Source organism: Eurosta solidaginis, chromosome 1, assembly GCF_040869045.1.
Source record: "Eurosta solidaginis isolate ZX-2024a chromosome 1, ASM4086904v1, whole genome shotgun sequence".
In the NCBI taxonomy this organism is placed as follows: domain Eukaryota; kingdom Metazoa; phylum Arthropoda; class Insecta; order Diptera; family Tephritidae; genus Eurosta; species Eurosta solidaginis.
This window is the reverse complement of record NC_090319.1, coordinates 106,159,212-106,182,215: the sequence shown is the minus strand read 5'-3', so window position 1 is coordinate 106,182,215 and position 23,004 is coordinate 106,159,212. Positions and strand designations below refer to the sequence as shown.

Genomic DNA, 23,004 nt, shown 5'->3' with positions numbered 1-23,004 from the left:
ACTGTTCCACAAGTTACTGTGCTCATAACCAAGTGTCGTGCCATAGTCACTTACTTTAACCATAGTTCTCAAGCGACGGAAAAATTAAAAAATATGCAAAAGCAAATGGGCGTTACTGAACTGAGGTTAAAACAAGATGTCCCTACCCGGTGGAATTCCACCCTTATAATGATGGAGCGCATATGCTTGGTAAAAGAACCACTCTCTGCCATAATAACTTCTTTACCAAATGCTCCTGATTTCCTCAATTCATCAGAATGGGAAACATTGTTGGACTACACTAATCTTTTCAAGCCCGTAGAGGCCATGACAATCGAATTGTCAGGAGAAAATTATCCCACGATGTCACTGGTAGTGCCCCTAATCAGAGGTCTTCAATACGCAGTACGAAATCGCAAAATGAAAACTGTAGAGGGAGAAAGTTTGAAGAGCAGATTGTTAGAGGTGGTTTGGAGACGATTAGGGCAGTTGGAGTCTGACAAAATGTGCGCCAAATCAACATTCCTAGATCCCAGGTTTAAAAAAATTGCGTTCGGTAATGAAATTAATGCAAATAATACAACAAAATGGCTAGTGGAAGAAGTAACTTCCCTAATACGGCAACAAAACACAAGTGCTTCTACCAACACCCCAAGAGAAGTATCGGTCGATAAAAGCGAAGTATCTCTCTGGGACCTTCTCGATGAAAAAGTTGCTGAAGCAAAAACAATTTGTCAAAACGCGCCCAATGTGAATGCAAATATTCAGTTGGAGCAATATCTAAGGCAAAATTTTGTTGATCGCTCAAATAATCCCCTAGACTATTGGAATCGTAGCCAGTCAACATTTCCGGAACTATATACGCTTTCGAAAAAATATTTATGTATACCCGCAACATCGGTTCCGTCAGAACGAGTTTTCTCGAAAGCAGGGCAAATAATTAACGACAGGAGAAATCGACTTAAAGGAGATAAACTAGATATGATAATATTTTTGAACAGCAATTTAAACATTGAAGGTATTTTTAATGTCAACTCGATGTACATACTTGTGTTATTTACTTTACAATCAATTTTTTTAGGGGTTTAATAACGCAATCAGTTGCCATCTCTGCGGCGAAAATTTAATATAGACCCTCATGCACTATCCGATTTTGGCTAGAACAACTATAGCGACTTTTAGTATTTAAGTGCTTGAAATATTTGTTTTATGTTTCTTTTATAAGTGAAATTTAATGTGCAATTTTTATATTAATTAAACGTGACCTGAATTTTGAAAAAAAAAAAAAAACAGTAGCTTATGTATAAGTTAAGGCAATCAATAATGCCTCTGAAACAGATTTGAATAATACAGATAAAAATCCGTCTTAAGTAACCCTCTTTCCTGTTGTTGTTGTTGTAGAGGCATAAAATCTCCCCACAGGTTTGGGGGAGACCAAAAAACTTAGTGGGTTGCGAACCAAGGTCATTTGCATATCATTCATGCGCTTTGCATAACATGTAACAAAGGCATTTAAATTGAATATTTTCATTATTTACTTGAAGCAAAATTTACACCATTTTAGTCATATTTAACGTTTTTGTTACGTTCCAATGTAGCGTGATCCAGATACGGATAGAAATTTAACATACAAATGCAACAACAAATTGATCCATATGGTTCACATTGTTGTCGCATTTGCATGTTAAATCTCTAGCCGTATCTGGATCACGTTTCATTGGAACACGACGTTTTTTGTCTTATATAGGTTTGTTCTTTAGCTACCCCGAGGGGTAACTAAAACAATCCAGAGATTGTTCTTTTGGCTTCTGGCAAGCTAAAGAACAAATCAAATGAATGAATGAATGAATGAAAAAATTCGTTCGATAGTTAAAATCATTCAGTAACTAACTATCGATAGTTGAATTCATTCGATAGTTCCCAACACTAGTTGATATCATTCAATAAAAAAACTTGCCTGAAATTTTAGACATGAAACCTGAAAGAACTCAATTCATACAACACCTACTTTTGCAGCATTGATGTCATCACATATGAGGTTTAACTTACTAGATTTTAATTAAGTTGTTTCTTAGAATCACTTAAATTATTTTTTCCGATGTTTTTTTCATATATTGTATATTCACATTACACATTAGCCAGTGAAGATAACATTAAAATTGTAATTAATTTTTGTATTTTCACAACTTTGTTAGTTTCCAAGAACGAAATATGAAGAATTTGAAGGTGAGAAATATGTATATATGCATTGATGGCCTGATTGCCTACTTCATAAGCAAAAATATTATTTAAATATTAAGCATGACTGCTTTGGAATGCTTTTATGTATCATGTGCACCGTGTCAATGCTGCAGCTGCAACTAATTTGCAAACGATTACCTCACTTGTGACAATTTGAATGGCAACAATGAAATGTTATACATAATGCATGACTTAAAAAATATTGACGATATATATATGCAAAAGCCACTAATTGCAAAACCACATATTTGACGTCATTCAAGGGGATAACGAATTATTTTAGCTTTTCGCTTTGAACAAAATAAAAAGAACCTATTTGAATAAGCACAAAATAGGATTTTATAGAAATTTGCAAACTAGTTTTTTTCGAAAATTGATTCATTTTGTTTTGTTAATTTTCCGACTGGGTGGATAATTAATGTATATGGGCGCGATTTCACATGTCCCTTTCAAATTTGGTATGGAGACCGACCGATTTCGGTGTTATGCCATCACCAGTGTAATTTTTTGTTCGAAAAATCTTAATTGATTTGATTTTGATTAACGCTCAATTTCAGAATAAGTTTCAAAAACGCCAAATATGAGCTAAAACCCGATACATTAGCTAGGGCGTTTATTTTTTTTAGCATCCAATATATTTTTCCAACTGTATACATAGAATACATCTAACAAATTTGTAGTTTTTTTAAAGTAATTAATAATTAATTTAACTTAATAAACTTGATTGGCATGGATGGATTGCACCCATTTTTTTAAGAACTCACCAGTGTTGAAGATCTGTGATTGACTTTCTTTTCAGGCGCGTGAAATTAGTTGGTCTTGCTGACAGGGCTAGAATGAATGGGTTGGGGTGAGTTAGAAGCCTCGTGTTGTGTGAAATAGCATACGTTTTGATTGATTCAGCTATTGTTGAAACCTTTACATCCGGTGTAGCTGGTTGTTTATGAAACAATTTCTGCGATAGGGCTTTCTTCAACCGAGTTCTGAGATAAGTCGTTTTTGAAACTTTGAGATAGAGCGTTTGGCAAATGGCGACCGAAAAAGGCTGATATTCCACTGAACAGTCAAAATAAGCACGTCTTCATCATTATCATTATTTGGCGCTTAGCTGCCTAAACGATTGTTCGCGTTGCTTAACAAGTCACGTCGGCAATCCATATTTCAGGGTTTTCTCCGGGAACAATATGGACGGGATGGTTAAATGTCAGCATGGTTACAATGCAAGAGCTATAAATGCGAAAAGTTTCTAGAATGATTGCATTTTCAAAACGTTTATGTCACTCAATTGGTATCGTGTTTCCGTTTAATTTGATACATAAATTTTTTATCGACATTGCAAAACATTTTTGTTATAAACTCCTTATAAGGTCAGAAGACGAATGGTTTTTAAAATGACTTTAACTCATTGCTAAGGAAATTAATTGCGCTGCTCTTAAAAAAATGGGGTAAATAATTAAGTAATTAAAAGTAAAATGATCTTGCAATTAAATTTTCGCAAGCGTGAAATTGGAGTTTAATGCTTTTGCAGGTGTGGGCACATTAAGCAAATAAGCAAACTGCAATCATTAAAAAATAAATGAAAACAATTGAACTCTTCAATAACAATGGAGTTAGGATTGGCAATTTGTTGTAAGATCATGTATGTCACAAGTGTATATATAAGTATGACTACATTGACATATTTATTGTTTTAAATGCTCATGCGCTTCAATAAAATACTAAGTTTTTGTTTATGAATTTACTGCAAAAAGTAAGAGGTATCATGAAAAACCCGTTAATTCCTTTCACTATTTTGAATGCGCTTAAATGTTATTTAACCCAAGAAGGCTTTGCTTATTGTCCATTTTGATAGAAACAAATCGTTGATATAAAGTGATGATTGGCAGTTTTGATGTCACAACAAACTTGTCAAATTAATGAAAAAAAAATAAAAAATAAAAAATTGTTATTAAGCGAAACCATTTAGCAAAATGATCAGCAATAAATATTTCGGTTGTCGGAAAGGTGTGGTGCCAGAGTGCAGTCGCAACCGCAAGCCATAGTTTAAAATTAAAAAAAAAAATGTTTAGAATAAGTTAATGTTATTAGTTAAAGCTTTTTTCCTGGTTGTTAGTTATTATTAACCGCCTTTAACAATATAATATAAATATTGTTAATATAATTTGCAACTTTTAAGCGGTTTTGGTGGTTTCTGTTCATTATGTTATACAACGTAGTATAAACATATGTATCTGTGTATATTTTTTTAACAATATTATACTTTAATTGTAGCGAATTAGTGTGAGTTCGTTGCATTGGCTTGGTTAGCCACAATTTTCAGCTGCAAGGGCGGAAGCGGCTTAGGTTTGGCTAAGGTTAGTGTGCGTGTATTGCAATCTTCATTCGCACCTAGCACTAGCAGACCCTGCACACATTTTAATAAGCTTTTTCCGCCTAAATCTGCCCTCGCCCCTCTACACTTTTTCCTAATCTTTGCATTCACTCCTCCTCCGTATTCAAATTTTTCTCATTCTTCTTCATATCTTATTGCCAGTCCCAGAGGGTGCTATGTATTTTGTTCCAGTCCCATTACGAGTCTCAGTCCCGGTCCCACTCCGAGTCTCAGTCTCAGTCCCAGTCCTAGTCCTAATCCAAGTCCCAGTGTGTCTCTGGTCTACTTCCCGGAAAAAAGCATCGTAAATACTAATATAGGCAAATTTATATACCAAATTTCAGGCAAATTGAATAGGACGTATGTAATTAGGTATGCGGGTATTATTAATTCATGTCTTTATTTCGGCTTCGCATGCATATTTATCAGTTTTGCCAAGTTGATGCGACTAAATCGAATATCACAATGAAAATTACTTTAAAGCCCTCAGCAACAGCTTTCATTAGATATTCATAATACACACACATTATAGGGTATCCGGGTCGGTGTTTTGGCCTATATCTCGAGACGTTAGTCACCCACCGGTGTAAAACTTACTCTGTATTAAAGCTTCAATTTGATACCCATAATGTAAAAACACATTCTAGGTGTGTCCGGGTCCATTTTTGGCCTATATTTCGAGACCCTAGTCACCTAGGTGTATGAAAATTACCCTCTACTAAAGCACTCATAAATAGCTTTCATTTGTTATCCATATTCTATAAACACATTCTAGGGGTACCCGGGTCCACGTTTTGGCCTATATCTCGAGACCCTAGTCACCCAGGTGTATGAAAATTACCCTCTACTAAAGCACTCATAAATAGCTTTCATTTGTTATCCATATTCTATAAACACATTCTAGGGGTACCCGGGTCCACGTTTTGGCCTATATTTCGAGACCCTAGTCACCCAGGGGTTTGACATTTACCCTCTACTAAAGCACTCATCAACGCTTTGATTTGTTATCCATATTCTTTAAACACATTCCAGGGGTACTCGGTCCACGTTTTGGCCTATATCTCGAGAGCCTAGTCACCCAGGGGTATGAAAATTATCCTCTACTAAAGCACTCATCAACAGATTTCATTTGATGTACATATTCTATAAACGCATTCGAGGGGTACCCGGGTCCACGTTTTGGCCTATATCTCGAGACCCTGTGCGTCGATCCTGAATTTTCTTTGCTATAAACCTCACGGGGCCCGAGACCTTTCCAACGAACGCGAGTTATAGCGTGAGGAAGGAAAACCCGACTTTTTTTTATATTATAGATTTATGCTAATGTGATTTTTAATTATAATGAAGAGCTTTTTTTATGATTGAACGATCAAGTTGGCGGAATTTAGTGTATACTAAGGTTAGGTTGAATTGGCTTGTTAATAAAGACCTCACATAGACTGAATGTGTCCATAGTGTTACCAAAATTTGTTTGACAACCAAAAGGAATAACCCCAATTAGGTGGCAGGATATATGTCTTAGAATAACTCCGTCCTCTTGGTAAATACTAGAAGTTTTCTAGGACCTAGCTTAAATGCTGCCTCGAGATCTGGCAACTCTGCCAACCGTTTCTTCCTGCAGCTCTTTCCTCTTACATCTGCTGTTACCGACGAGGTCTAACTTGTAAGCATGAGACGCCAAAAGTCAGTATTCAGTTAGTATGCCTATCCGGTTAAGTCTTCTCTCTTCAGGGTTAGGAACCACTTTGTGAGTCTAATATCGAAGGGGTTGCACATGATCTTACCAATTTTGCAGCCCCGCGCTTCTGTCCACGCCTTTCCTGCTGGCGGATCCTATGAAACTCTTGTCTCCTTTTTATTTCTCCCAAACACAATCCATCCTCAATTCGGGATACAAATTGTTGAATAATTAAGGATATCTCATATGTTTTTTTAGCTTTTGGGAAAAAATTTCATGTAGAAATGGTATTCCATTTATGTATTTGTTTAAAAATTTGTCGTAAATTAATTAATTATTATGTCGTAATCGGCAGCCGTGGTGTGATGGTAGCGTGCTCCGCCTACTACACCCAATATAATGTGTTGACGCCCCGGGAAAAGCAACATCACAAATTTTAGAAACAAGTTTTTACAATTAGAAGACAATTTTTCTAAAAGCTCTCAGTGAAAACTCATCTGCCTTGCCGATGTAAAACAAGTATGTCCCGTCCCGCCAATTTGTAGGAAAAATTAAAAAGGAGCACGACGCAAGTTGGAAGAGAGACTCGGCCTAAAGTCTCTTCGGAGGTTATCGCGCCTTACATTTAATAGTTTTATTTATGTCGTCATCGCATTATATTTGTACGAATACTGAATATAAAAAAAAAATTTTTTTTTGGTATTTTTCTTGCTTGCTTCCAATCATTCCCTTTTACAAAAGTTTCGAGTTTTAGTAATTTTGTATGATATACACAGTGCACGGACTTTACCACTTTATTGGTAGATCTACCAACTTTTTAGCCCATTTTCATTTTCTACCACTTCTACCACCAAAGCTTAAATATCTACCAACATTTCAATCTACATATTCGCATTGAAACCAAATGCTGCGATCATTAGGTATATAATAATTTTGCCATTGCTATTTCAAACGAAGATTACATTTATTTCGGATTTTATTTTGGAAAGTTTGTGTGCGAATTCAAACAAAAAATTAAATTTGTTTGTGAAATAAATGTGGTATATGAGCACGCAAATATTTCCCTGCGCTATTTTCATCAGTTTTTTGTGAATAATTTTAAACGAAAATAAAAATAGGTTTAAGTAAAGTCGGTTATTTTGTGACAGTATTCTTGATACATTGGAAAAATGTTGTTGTAATTAGACGTTTCGGTAAATTTTCGTCAGTATTTCAAGCTCGAAATACAGCAAGCAAGTATCATATAGGCATAAGCTATGTATATACAAATTTACATGCATTTTTTTGTTTTGTTTAAATGTTTTTTTGAAAGTGTTATTTCCGTGACATGTGCTTTATTTGTTTTACAATAAAATATGAATTGTTTTGTACAAATAAAAACTGTAGCTATTTTTTCTTGGAAAAAAAATCTACCAACTTCTACCACTATTCCATAAATTCACTTTGAATTATTTCCGGTGTTTTTATTGTAATCATATTTTCTATTTCTAGTTCGTAAGAGATGCAAGGCTCATAGATCTACTAGTAACATATTTATGATTTTTATTAAAAAAATAATTTTGTATACTAAGCCATTTGTTTTCACATTACTAAAATTTTCCAAAAAACTGTCACTTACCCTTTTTACTGCAAAAAGGTTAAAACTAATTTCGCCAGCAATGCTCCTCTTGCAAGATCTATGCGAGAATTTGATATTTTGTCTCAAACAATCGTCATTGATTTTTCAATGACCACTGAAGTTTTCGTAAATCTTTTCGCTCATTATCTATAGATATTTAAACTTGTTTTAAATGCTTAGCATATTAACTTCTTAAGTTTAGAATGTAACATAATTGTATTCTTTATATAAAAATGTATGTACTTATTGTTAGTAGTCTGTAAGAAACTTTGTTTCATTGACGGTATTATAATAAATAAATATAATTATCGCGTTTTGTCGGAGAACGCCTCTTATTCAATTGTTCTTTTTTTATAAGGCAAAGTTTTTGTTAGAGTTGTTGCTAGGTGCGTAATTAAACATACTTGGTTGTTGTATACCGCAGAAAAAATTAAAATTTTGAATTTGGTTTTTATTTGATTGCATCAAATTAAAAATCAATGACAATTTGCTTTATTTGGCATTTATTTTATTTATGCTTCTTTATTAAAAGTCAGCGAGTTTCATGAGAAAAGTTCAAATATGACAAGTGAAAGTACTTTCTAAATTCATTTCGCTGTGAAAAATTGAAATGAACTGTAGCATGTACCTTCTAAATGCCCTTTTCAACGTTTTTGGATTTTTTAAAAACAGTTTAAAAATAAGTTACCTTCATCAGTGTGAAAAGCAAACCAGTGCTTTTAGAGATCTCAGATTCAGACATGCAAAGCGTACTTTCATTTCCTATTGTGAGAGCTCTTAAGCTAAAAACACAACTAGCGGCACTACAGTACACGTCAAAATATTCTTTGCATGCAGTCTTAAGTGCGTGCACGCTAAGCAGCGCGACATGTAGCGGCAGCGGTGCTGCACTTTTTTTTTGCTTATTAGACCAACGTTAGGTGTATTTTTTTTCAAGCGAGCTTGCAGAAAACGCTTCAACTAGCTAAACAGTTTCATTATGCCAAAACCATACTTTTACTGTTACTTTTTTCGCTGCTATGACATTTCTACTTCTAGCGCAGTATGTTTTTGACACTCAACCAGATAATTACAAAAACAAAATACATGAAATGCGTGTGTTTGTTTGTATGTATGTCACCCTGCCGCCACGCTGTTATTTTGTTATTTTTGTTTATCTGCACATTCGAATGTTCATTTCATTCGCTCGTTCACAATAGTGCCCTATTTTTGAATATGCAACACTATACAACACTATCAATCAGATCGACAATTACCTAAGCGGTTTCAACTTAAAGCGCTTAGCCAACTCAACTCGATTACTTTTTATTGTTGCTTTCCATGCAATTCGGTAAGCTAGCTAGTGTTTTAATTGTACTAGTTAGCAACGAAATACAGCTATTGTTGCTCGTGGCCTCGCCGCGTAGTGCTGCTGCCGCTAGGTTTGAATTTCTTCATAAGAATGTATGCAAATAGTATTTTGCAGCCAAGTTTGTCCTTAGCTTCAGTATTCAAAAAAGAGCGAGAAACATATCCGTATACGGTAATTCTTTACGACAGCATGACACTGCTAATACGCGTCAAACAATATCGAGAGAGGTGTCAAATGACGCGTATTAATCTCGAGAACAATAATCCGAAGGCGGAAAAGAAAAAGTTTATCTCTGTCCGGAGATATTTGCAGTTGAAGGTGGCGATTTTCATGTGGTTGATGTAATGTTGTGGTACCCACAACAAAAATTGTGGGCATAAGTGTTTTGTGCGGATAAAGTTTTGGTCTCCAAACCGGTGTTGGACCCACCCAGGGTAATTTTTTATAAGCGCGGCCGAAGGCCGGCAACGCAGAAAGGTGTTCTGCGCAAAAATACTATGGATACCACCCCCGGTTTGGAGGTACCCGCGGGTATTTTTTCGGTTTAATATCTTTTGAACGAGTTAAAATTTTTATTTTCCGCTTTAGGATTATTAATACTGATGTCAACACGCGTCGTTTGATACCTCTCTATATATTTTTGGACGCGTATTAGCAATGTCATGGCTGTCGTATAAAATTACCCCGTATATGAAACTATCGCGGTAAGAATAGTACGGGTTCATTGGTTATGTATTTTCAAAACTGACACATCCTTTTACAGGTTGAAATTGACTTAAAAAACATCTTAGGGTTTTCCCGTTTTACTTTCAGCTTCCAGTCAAATGTGTAAAAGAGAGAAAACATCACAAATGTTGAGAGAGCCGCTCTCTTTGCGGAGGTGATTACATTTTGCCCGACCTTCTCACAAAATTAATCAAGTCTGCCGTATGGCTCCTGACGGAAGTGTCAGTTTTGAAACTAATCAACTAAGTCGTACAGTTCTTACTGGGATTTGCTAACAGGGATCATATGAATATATTTTGTTTCTGCACACTTGATAAATAGGTAAATAGAAAATGTTTCCTCAGGTCGTTTATTCATATATTTAAAACAATTTTCTCTGGTCAAAATTATATACATTATTTTTATACTCATTTCTTTAAATATCTAATTTAAAATTAATTGCAAGTGTTGTTGTCGGTGAAAGCCGAGGTGAAAAAATTTTATCTATATCCGGAGATATTTGCAGTTGAAGTTGACGATTTTCATGTGGTTGTTATTGTGTTTGTACCCACAAAAAAAATTGTGCATCAGCGTGGCGGTGGCACAAAAATACTATGGATCCCACCCCCGGTTTCGGAGGTACCCGCGGGTATTTTTTCGGTTTTTCGTTAATATCTTTTGAACGAGTTATAATTTTTATTTTCCGCCTTCGGATTATTAATACTGATGTCAAGACGCGTCGTTTGACACCTCTCTCGATATATTTGGTAGCGTATTAGCAGTCGACCCCTCAACTGGACTATTACCTGTAAGTATTCATGTTTGTTTTATCATTTCTTTTCTTCAAAATCAATCATCTAATCGCCCTTTCATTGTCCATTGATAATTTGATTGCGATTGCTTTGTCGTATTTTGTTGATGGCCAAATAAATTTTTTGTTTTCTTTTTGAACACTTCGGATTTCTTGTTGACCGATTTTAAAGAATTCAAGGTCGGTAGATATTTCATGGTCAAATAATTCATCGGCGAATTTCAGTGGTACTCCAAACCAGCGAAAACAATCACTAAAACATACACATATTGTACATATGTATGTAATTATGAAGCTATATTTTCAAAAACCTTAAGCGAGCGCAATAGAAAATACAAAAACCAAAGCAAAAATACAAACGAAAGATGAGTAAGTGGCTAAGAAAAAACAATAATAAAATGGCGACTGTTGTACTTTCAATACATTTTTCCTGCAAATTGAGAAATCTTGTATATTAAATTCTCGTACCATAGTGTTTGTGGTTGAACTCCTTCGAAACATCGCGACCGATTCCCATGAAGTTTTGTGAGCATATTGAGAAGGTTTGATAATCGGATCTTATCTTTTTTCCAATCCCAAAATGGTAAGGGTAGGCCAACCCTTTTATTTTTTAAGACAAAATGGTTTGTTTTTATCTTTTTATAAAACAGTATTCAAAAATACATACATCCTGGGACTGGGATAGAGGAGAATAAAAAGAATTAGAGAGAAGAAAAGCGAGGGGTGGAGAAAGAGACTGAGACAAAGATAGATTTACGGCCCGATTCTGAGCGTTACCGGTAAAATAGTACCCAGAACATTATGTAACCGAAAATCGTTACCAGTTTTTTGATTCGCGATTCTGGCCAAAGTGGTAACGCTGTCATCACCAAAAACTCACCAGTGTCTTTGGTGAAATTTAAAAGTTGGTTTTCTTCGCTTTACCCATGGCGGAATGATACAATGGGACAGCTGAATATAAACTTTTTTTATTTGATTTGATACATCAACTTCCGCGCAGTACGGTTTTGACATTTGTCCATCGAATTTACAAAAACAAAGTACATGGAATTTTTATTTATGTTTGTAGGTATGTCACCATGCGGCTACCTTTTATGGTTCCGCCATGGCTTTACCGAAAATGTGTCACTCGTAGATATGAGGTTAACGAATAAACGGGACGATTTGTATATATGTACATACATGCATAAGTTTTTACATAGCTATATTGTAATATAAATGGAAACAAATGTGTATAGCAAGAGGAAACACTTTTTTACAATTATCTTTCCTTATTTGCGCTTACAATTCTTTATTTTTGAGTTGTGTTTTTCTAAACAACAGTTGTTGTGTGGTTATTTCGATGTAACCACCTACTTTTGTGGGTAAAAAATTATCCGGCTACTTTCGCGGGTAGAATACCAAAAGGGTGTATAAGTTGCCACATGATTTCGTTACCGTGGTGATGAATGTTTTTTCCACACCAGAATCGGGGCGTTAGACGATGATAAAGAGATAGGCAGCTAGAAAGAAAGGAAGGTATGGAAAGGACGGAGAGGGAGAAACAGACGCAGAGATTAAAAATAACTAAAAGGGGAAAGAGGGGGAGGGAAAGTAAGAGGTTTAAACTTCTTGAAAGTTATGCAGATGGACGAAAGTTAGGGTAAAAAACGTCCACCGGGGCTGCTAGTTAAATCAATCAATTTAAAATCAAGTATCTTTATATGTTAGTAAACAAATACGTAGAAAATAACCTAACTAAATTTTTATAAATTTTAAACTAAAAAAAAAAATCACAAAATTAAGCTAAGAATAATTTCGTCATCAATTCATTGTACCGGCTCGAACTGAAATTCAATTAGCAACAGAGAACCCAACGAAAATAATAAAAATTAATGAAAGCATTACACGTTTAGAAAAAATTGAGAATATGAGGTTAATGGCAGTTCGTGCTTTTCTTTCTTTTATTTTAGGCACAATCGAAAATAAAAAAAATTTCATATTTTTTATTTTTTTTAGGCACATGAATGAACAATATGCCATGCGTTAAAAATAAACGTGCTGAGGCCATTGAGATTCATTGGCGCGGTTTGTTGACAATACGTCGAAAATAAAATAAAGACCAAATAATAGACAACAAAGCAAACAGCTACAAAAAAAAAAAAAAAAAAAACAAGAGAATGCAGGTAAGAAACAAGTTGAGAATACCGTTACGTGTAAATGTTTTTATAACGTCTATTTTTGAAGTCCACCACATGACCGCAAAACAAAAAGCGAGAATGAGGCAAGCGAAAAAAAAATATATTAAAAGTGCCTATAATAAAATTGAATTTGTTTAAGGTGAGAAAAAACTTACGAAAAAAAAAACGAATAGCGAAAAGCGATCTTAGGCTTGACATAAGTTTTGTTTTCATCATGGCGGAACGATACAAGGTGGCAGCATGGGACAGCTGATTATAAACTTTTTTTATTTGATTTGATGCATCAACTTCCGGCGCAGTACGATTTTGACATTTGTCCATCGAATTTACAAAAACAAAGTACATGGAATTTTTATTTATGTTTGTAGGTATGTCACCATGCTGCCACCTTATATCGTTCAGCCATGGTTTTCATAGGTTTGACAAGCTGCAAACTTTGTTGGCACTCTGAGAACTTTTAAAGCTTTTCATCTTGATTCAATCACTAGAGGTTTGTTCTCCAATGATGAGAGACTTGACACTCCCAAATTGAAAAATATGGACGGGTTGCTTTTACGAAGTAAGGAAAACGGGGAATAGTTCAATCCCCTTCAGTGAAAATTGTAATAGTAAAGTAACTTTAGCAGTACATTAGTAGTGATAATAAATTTGTAAATGCCAACAGATTTTGGGAAAATAATTCAGTTTCTACTAAATATTTCGTGATAAAGAGCTATGTTGGTTTGGTCATTCTTTCAAAATTTGTTTGAAGAATGCCGTACGTTAGAATTTTATTCAAAATTTACTCAAAATTTGCTTCAAAAACTCCCTATATGAGCATAAGTTCAATGAATTTTGACATAAGATAGAGTTAATGAAAAGTATTCTGAGATAAGACTTTCTTCAATCTAATTATAATATAGGGATTTTTTGTGACAAATCCTGAAATGAAAAATTTTTGAAAAATATATTGAAATAGGAGGATTTTAAATAGGCAGCCGTAATGAACTGACCAAAAAAATTAAAGAAAATTGCTTATTGTCTTAGAACTTTATATTCCGTCCTTGACTTTGACAGAAGAGTTAAACTTTTATACAGTCCTGCTACACAGGGAGTATTCACCTTTTTATTCTGAAATTTCGAAAAAAAATCTTTTCCGTTAAGTAGTCATCGAAGTGAATATTCGGAGCACCTTCGTTTCATACTAGCTAAGGAGGTCCGAAAATATCAAATAAGTTTATACATAATATTCCAAATATAAACCGATTCCACAAATTTTTAAATGGAGGGGAATATTCCGAACATACGGAATGAAAAAGTTAACATGCTCAATGAGCACCTTTCGTTATGGCATCTCCCTTATTTACTAACGACATTTTTACGTGAATCAATTTACTACTCATTTTTTTGACGTTGAACGATGAATTTTTGAATTGGTTTAGGTTTCTTATGTTCATAGGTTTACGAAAGTGCACGATTCCTTGGTGACGAGCAAACCTCTTGTGATTGAATCATGGCTTTTCATAAGAAATAATGTAAATAGTTTTCTATATTTAATATATTCATTTTAACATAGCATCGCTTCTCGGTTCCAGTGTTTCTAAGTAAATGGGTTAAATTTGCCCAGCTTCCTTGGACTGGTGTTTTAGATATGTTTAGAGATTTCTTGAAGCTTTCTGTCTCCCATTTACAACAACTGTCTGCAGTGGGGCTATATTACCAATTCTTTGAATGCGGTCAAAGTCATCGTCACTAAACTCTAAAAAACGCTGGAACGCCTGATTGATCTTTACGTAAGGGGCAGGGTTCCTAGATAGGAATTTTCGGCATCTCACCACGCCTATTGTAGGGACAGGTTTATGTAAACAGCTTTTAGTTCGTTTGTCAAACTTATAGAGGGGTTTCTCGATAACAAGGAATTTGAGCTAGATTTCTTTCTGGAGAAGGAGTCTTCGCTCTACAATGTTAGAGAAAGATGAGAAAGGGTATGCCACAGGGGGTTTTTTTTTCGCCTGCTTTAAGTAATTGTAATAAACGATATGCTTCAGGACCTTTAGGGTTGTTGCCTGCCAAGTGTTGGCTTATGCCGATATTCTGGGAGTTGTGACAATTTGGTTCGAATCATGCGAATAAGCTGTCAACCCATTCAAAACTTAGCTCGTTTTGCTTAAGCGGAGGTACATGACTGCTGAATTTAGACCACTCTCTATTGTGGGAGAACCGCAGATGATGTCTAACAGGGTTAAGTACCTTGGGTTTATTCTTGACAGCAAGCTGTCATAGAAGCTGAATGTGGACAACAGGGCCAGGAAGGTTCCGAGGGTCAACTGGCAAACGATGGAGACTCACTCCAATGATAGTACATTGACTGTGCGATTTGGTGGTCAAGCCGAATCTCTTCTTCATGGAATTAGGGGGCTGCCGAGATGGTCGGATTTGTACCTTAATAGTGCTTATTATCGAAAGGTACCGGATCTATATACATATATTCGGGAAAGTGCTGTGCCCATCTTCGTAGTTCAAACACCTACCAAAACTCGTTTATAAAACTTCCTCAGCTTATTAGCGCTCATAGTCACTCAAATATAGAATTCGCGATAAAAGTGTTTAAGTTTGGTGGTGCTGCTGTTGCTAGTCGCCACTTATATTTTAAAATTTGTTTTTCAATCTTTTGATTTATTGTCTTTTTTATTTATTTACTTTATTGTACAATTTCGCCATACTAAATTCCTATTCGTAGGTGTGTTCGTATTTTTGTAAATGTTTTTGTTGTTTTGTATGTACATATGTATGCATGCTTAAATATGCAAGTATCTATTAGTGTTTTATGATCGCTTGGAACGCTGTGTCAAATTTCATTATACCCCTAAGAACTAGTAAAAGTGGAGGGGGAAGAGGGTACCTCGCTAGCAGCGCGCAACAAAGCGTCCGCATCAATGACAGAGCAGGGAGATATGGGGTGCGACGGGCGTCAGTAGATCGCAGCAATGAAGGCATTGACCGCTAGAATGCAATCAACCTAGTTCAAGGTCAAAATTTTTTTTTTAGTTTTTTGATCGCTGACGGGTTTCAAATAAAAATAGGTGACTAAATGAATGAGCGAATGTTTTAGCGATTGTGATGTTGACGTACCGACGTTGGCATCCATGACGCTGACAACAAAGCTCACAATATCAGGTAGAATTTTGTATTATTATTCCTGATTATGCGCAATGAACAGTGGACCATAAATATATATGTATTATATACCGGCATGCATCAAATCTTTTGTTGAAAAGTTTAGAAGTATATTAAGATATGCAGTTTAGTTGTGCAATAGTGTAGAAGTATGTACATACATATGTATGTATGTGAGCATAAATATATGTATAATTGTTATTGCTAAAAAGAATGTAACAAAGCGAATATATTTATAAATAATATAAAAATTGATAAAAGAGAGGTGGACCGCAAAACGGATTAAAAGTGGGAAACAATTCGCTTCACATATAGGAACATATGTATATACATATAAGTGTATATAGTTTGCATATTTGGCTACAATTAGAGTATGCACTGCGGTATTAATAACCTTGACAATGGACATTGACTTGAAGTTCACATAAAGCATTAAGATAGCCGCAGATCACAACGTTTCATATATAAATATTTGCAAATATTTTTTGCATTTCCGTACATTTTAATTAGATAATTTGGTATGCAATTGTTTTTTGATATTTCGGAATCGTAAAGCAATTTTTTCTTGTGTGTCTGATGTCTAAACAAGGTTGCCTTTATTTGCGTGCGATATTTTTTAATTTATTTACGTTGTCATATTATGTTTTATTAATATTTGACTTTCAGTTCATGACTGGTTGATAAATTATGTGTGAGAATCAAAAGTGTGCGATATCTACCCACAGTGCTCAGAAAACATTTTCTGGCATAATTTTTAATTAATTTTTAATGAATCTAATTATTAAGATTTTATAGTCCGGTTTTTCAGTGCGAGTTTAATTTAGACACGGTTTGGTTTAAATCTTAAACTTTTCGTCTTCTTTTTTGGTTTTAAATGCAAAATTTGCAAAGTTTAAAACGAAATGAGCTCATATGACTAGTTTTGAATTGAAGCATTTTGGTTTAAATTTTAGTCCATTCCTTTTACATTTTAACACGCTTTTATTAGCTTGGCCTGTATGTAACGGAATTTTTGAGCTTAATTTTCACCGGTTTCTGGAAGTCTGATTAATATGAAACTTTGCATACGTATCAAGGACCGATGACAATGCATTAATGTGGTGGTGTGGTGACATAAGGTCAACGGAAATAAGGTCAATTGGCCTTATTACCACTTTGAAAGGCCATAAGTTTGATTGAAACTTTGCACACGTATCAAGGCTCTATAACAATGCATTAATTTGATGGTGCGGTGACATAAGGGCAATGGCCATAAGGTCAATTGGCCTTATTACCACTTTGAATGGCCATAAGTTTGATTGAAGCTTTGCAGACGTATCAAGGCTCGATGACAATGCATTAATGTAAAGGTGTGGTGACATAAGGTCGACGGCCATAATGTCAATTGGCGTTATTACCACTTTGAATGGCCATATGTTTAATTGAAACCTTGCACACGTATCAAGGCTCGATGACAATGCGTTAATGTGTTAGTGCGGTGACATAAGGTCAACTGCCATAAGGTCAATTGGCCTTATTACCACTTTGAATGGCCATAAGTCTGATTGAAACTTTGCACACGTATCAAGGCTCGATGACAATGCATTAATGTGATGGTGTGGTGACATAAGGTCAACGACCATAAGGTCAATTGGCCTTATTACCACTTTGAATGGGCATATTTTTTATTGAAACTTTGCACAAGTATCAAGGCTCGATGACAATACAATAATGTGATGGTGGGGTGACATAAGGTTAACGGACATAAGGTCAGTTGAACTTATGACAACCCCAAATGACCATAGATTTGAAACCTCTCACATAATGCGAAAAACGCATTCCTTTATTAATGATAGAAGTGGATACATGGCACATCTACGAAAGAGCATACTGCAGCCTTTTTTTTTTATCAGCTTGGCCTGTATCTATCAATGTATCTATGTATCCATGTATGTATGTAACGGAATCTGGAGTGGAGCCGAGAGCACCTGTAATGCAGAGCTCCGAACTCCGTTGCACCTTTTGAAGCATTTTAAGATAGGTACTTTTAGCTAGTGCACCATAAAGAAGAATCGGGCGCACAATGGCTGTGTAAATCCAGTAGTTCACCTTAGGGGAGAATCTCCAGGAGGTGCCAATTGCCCTCTTGCAGGTGAACACCTCTGCTGCTGCCTTCTTGGATCGCTCCACTATATGGTCACTCCATAATAGCTTCCTATCCAGAATGACTCCCAAATACTTGACTTGGTCGCTAAACGCTAAGAACGTACCCCCAATTCTTGGCGGTGTAAGATTTGGTACCTCCTCGTGGAGAGGACAAGCTAGGTTTTATCCGGGTTGACTTCCAAACCTGTGGCGGGTTGTACTCCTGGAGCAGCTCCAGGGTGTCAGCTGGGTCCGCTGGCGTCACTGGAACCCAGGCTCTAGCCCTTGGTCGTGAGGGGATATCACGCGCCTCCAAAACCTTGAGGCGAGCGCCCGGATATACCACCCCTATCAGCGTGACGGCGGCCCTATAGAGGTTTACCGACCTGGGGTCGTCACAGGCAATTAGCTTGATATTGCCCTGGAACCACCCTGAATCGGTGAAAGATGGCGGTGGACCAGGGTTGACTTTCTTAACCTTAACGGCCACCGTAGCGAGCGCGGCCTCGATCCACTTCCACTGTTGTTTCGGGATCCTGCCATCTTCGCTGCTCTCGTCTATAATGCCAATGATCTGCCGACCCTTGGCAATTTCGGCAAAAAACCGCGTCCAGCCTCCCTGCGTCTTGGCCCTTTTCGGTACCTTAGGGTTGGATTTATCCATGGACCGCTGGTATTTTGAGGTTTCATCACTCTCGACTAAAAATTTTAAAATTACTTGAACTAAAAAATTAAAAATAAATAATATTTTAAAAAACTAAAAAAACACGCTTTTATAGCTAACCAAACTAAAAAATAGAAAATAATTTTCAATTAAAAAGAGTTTATATCGTAGTAGTAGAAGGTCAAACAATCATTTATAGTTATTCGCCTCAAAATAAAATTATAATAAAATTTAAGTTATTAACAGTATAATTTAATTCACAGTAAAAAGCGTGGGTTGCTTGATATTGAATGTTACAATCATTCTATTGGCAACTGTTTGAGAGGAAAGATATGAAATGTAGTCAAATGCAACCCACGCTTTTTACTCTGAACTAAATTATTCTGTTAATAACTTAAATTTTATTATAATTTTATTTTGAAGTGATTAACTATAAACGATTGTTTGACCTTCTACTACTGTTATATAAACTCTTTTTAATTGAAAATTATTTTCTATTTTTTAGTTCGGTTTGCTATAAAAGCGTGTTTTTTTTTAGTTTTTTTAAACTATTATTTATTTTATATTTTGGACTAAAATTTAAACCGAAATATATAAAAAATTGGGTCAATCCTCTCATAATTTATAATATAGATCCAAAAGGTTTAAAAACGCGGTACGTGTAAAACATTTTCGTTTTATTTAAAAACTATTTATCGAGAAGCTCGTCCTAAAATCTCTTCGGAGGTTATCGCGCTTTACATTTATTTATTTTTTTTTTATTTATCGAAAATTACATTTTCAAGCATAGGGACTCAAGCCAAGATATCTTAGAAACCGATATTTTACAAAATTGATAATTAAATATGATATTAATGACTTTTTTGGATTCAGCTAGATGTTCCAAGATCAAGCCTAAAAGACCTCAAATATGTCACATGTTGGCATTTGGGTGGTTTTGCAATTTGTCGTTAGGCGGTTTTTTATATATATCATCGACGATATATTAAATTTATTTAATTTAAGGTATAATATGTTAACTGTATTGAAATAAAATTTGTCGGTGTAAAATGCGAACTATTTAACATTGTAAGCGTTTGCTAAACTTATTATTTTGCATTCCAAGTTTAAAGTGAAAAATTAATACAAGGGGCGATACACCTCAGAAAATACTTAGGCCGAGCTCTTAACAAATTTACGTCGTGCTACTTTAAATTTTTCCTAAAAATTGGAGCGACGGGACCTACATATTTTATGCCGCCATCAAATGGCATCTGCAATGATAAACCGCGGATGAACTTTCAGTGAGAAGATTTTCATGGCATCAATGCACTCGGATTGTTTGGCAAATCACTGCCGAGGGCGTCCCCATTTCTAATTGAAAAAAAAAACTTGTTTCTAAATTATTGATGTTGCTTTTTCTGGGACTGGAACCCTGGATCTTCGGTGTGGTGCGCGGAGCATGCTCACAACACATCAGACCGCTTTAAAATTTAAGAAAGCATTTGTTTGAAAAATATGATTTATCATACTAACTCTCCTTGTGATTCTTTAACAAGTTTTGCTTTTCCTATTTAATTGGCTTGAGAAATGTTTAATGAAATATGATGAAAACAAATATTTGAAAGCAATATTAAGTAGTGCGTATTAGCGATACGCTTTGGAGAGACTGGCCGAAACTCGTTTAACACGCGAATACTATTTAAAAGCTTCTCCTTACTGCTTTAATTACTCCATAATAAATAACATTCATTGCTTTCTATCTTAAGATTATACCAGTGCTTCTCGCTTTCACTCGGTCTGCCAGCCCAAACATTCTATACAACGAAATATCACACTGAAGATGGCACAGCTTCGAAAGCAGGGTATGTTAAAACATGACAGGGATGACGAAAAACTGTTCTAATTTCCTCACTTCTATATAAGTGAACAATTCGATTTATGTTGCATTTATTATTATACTTTCTAACCAGGTTTTTTGAAAGACACCGCAAGAAATTAATTTGATAACTTACTTGTGTTGAAAAGATTTGCAGTATTTTTTCGTGTACTCACCTGCAAAGAGAATAAAAAATTTTAATCAAAATTAGTAGACAAAGAAGTTCTTTTAGAAAGATTGCTTATGAAATATTCTTATAAGAAAACATAGGTACAGTGCTTATACTTAAATAATGTATGTATATATGTATGTAAGGGGATGCTAAACAGTTTTTGTTAAGAGCAATGCACACTGTCTTAGTATTAGAATCACATCAACAGACAATAAAAAAGTGTTCTGTACATTGGACTAGACCCATGTACCCTACGTATTTCGGCCCGCTGATTTTTTAGTAAGATTTGTCAATATAGTTTCAAAATCTTGAGAAAATTGCAACAGAGTCATAAGGGCACAACTGCTATTTTGAAAATACAATTAAATATTTTTAAATTTAATCAATGATTCTTCTAGTCTAGTTTGGAATTTGAAGTTTTTATTTGTAGTCGAATTTGTCTTACGTAAGGCTGAAATTATTATCGCAGCAATTAAGCTGGTTAAGGGACTTAGAAGGTGCTAGTAGCGAAGCGTGGTAGTATGGGATATCCGGTAAAGGACTGCCCACATCCGCAACACTCTTTTAATCTTCGGGGAGTATTTTTGTGGCCTGAAAAAGAAAAACGACCTTTATTGGCTTCACCTCAAAGTGGTTCCATAAGGGAATTTAGGATTCGAATGAAAGTTTTTAAGATTCAAAACAGCTTAGTTAAATTTTTGTTTGTTAACATAGTGTAACGAATTTAGGGAAATTCCGCTTATTACAAATCTCCTGCTAACCCTCGAATAAATAACTCCAATATTCAATAATGCAAAAATGGTCTTTATTAGACTACTTGAAATTACCTTCACAATAACACTTCACAACCAATAGCGTGCTTAAATCAAACTGATTGCCCATGCCTCAGCTGCTGCTGCTTTTATACTCTTTGGTTTCCTCGTCGGCATACTTCTAGGCGTTACTCCTTCTAGAATTTACTACTTGTTTGCCAGCTATAAACTCACCAGCTATAAACTACAGATGCATGTTTATAGCTTCTCATATGCGCGTGTATATGTGAGTGATTCTTCGACCGATAATTGCATACTTTTGTGAGCATCTCAGATATATGCATGTGTTTGTGCATATCTCTCCGCTTCTTGTGTGTACATATGTGAAGACATAATGATTAATTTGTTTATATAAAAGTGACTGCTTAGAATCGGCTTAGAGATGATAGTATGCCTTAGTATTGCTAATATTCGTCACACTGCCCTCCACCTAAGTCTGATCGTCCCGATCAGACAAATTTCCCGATCTAAACGCTGCTAGGATCTCCAATTGAAACACCCTTCGATTTCGTGGTTTCCCAATGGTTTGTATGCGGTAGATGCTATCACTGATCTTCTTTACAACCTTGTACAGGCCTTCCCAACTGCACCGAAATTTGGATGGAATACCTTTCCGCCGGTGTGGGTTGTATAACAGTACCAAATCTCCCTCCATGAAACCTTCCGAATTTTTGTTCTCGTCGTACCTGTGTTTTCTCTTACTACACATTATCCGGGGTCGTTCCCTCACACTCTGTTGTTTGGCCAATGATCTACTTCTTAGAGCTTCCGCTTGACTGATTGGCGTCGCATAATCAGTATCGTTCCCACGTTTCACAAGAGTAGTGCGCCCTGGCTTGAAACTACCATCGCATTCATTCTGGGAAATTCTTTCCTTCGTTTTTGTGCATCCATTTGGTTTTGTCAATGCCAGTGTTTCTCTCGAAGGTACTTTTGATTTGGCCCATTCGATCCATCAACCTTCACCTTTGACTTTCGTGGATTTTGTCAAGTCTTCTCCACCAGTACTTGGTTACTGCTGAACCCTTTCTCCAAACTGAAGTTAAGTGGCACATCCTGGTTCTTATAACGCAAACTTTTCTCTGCATATTGATCCTGATGTCATGGTCAACTAAAAAGTCCACTACCAGTATGACTTCATCAACAATCTTATCTTCAGTATTCCAGTTGTTAACTGTTGCGGTCTTCTCAGACTGTAGCTTAAAGACCTGGAAAGGAACAGAACCGTCAAAGGATGGTGTTTTTACCTTTGGATTACTCGCTGAAACAACTCGGCGATTTAGT

The 23,004-nt window shown here is 35.6% G+C and overlaps 1 protein-coding gene across 14 annotated transcripts in view; it reads right to left on the bottom strand.

Annotated features, from left to right (window-relative positions):
- Positions 1–23,004, bottom strand: part of Glut4EF (Glucose transporter 4 enhancer factor) — a 744,045-nt gene that overhangs the window by 158,779 nt on the left and 562,262 nt on the right. For 4 of the 14 annotated variants that reach the window (XR_010948556.1, XM_067759518.1, XM_067759522.1 and 1 more), the window contains exon 6: positions 20,873–20,912. The exons of the other annotated variants lie outside the window; for them this stretch is intronic. Coding sequence is in view for 3 of the 4 variants with exons in the window: in XM_067759518.1 (XP_067615619.1) it covers positions 20,873–20,912 (40 nt within the window). In the remaining variant the exon portion in view is untranslated. The remainder of the gene's footprint in view (positions 1–20,872; positions 20,913–23,004) is intronic. 14 annotated transcript variants of the gene reach the window in all.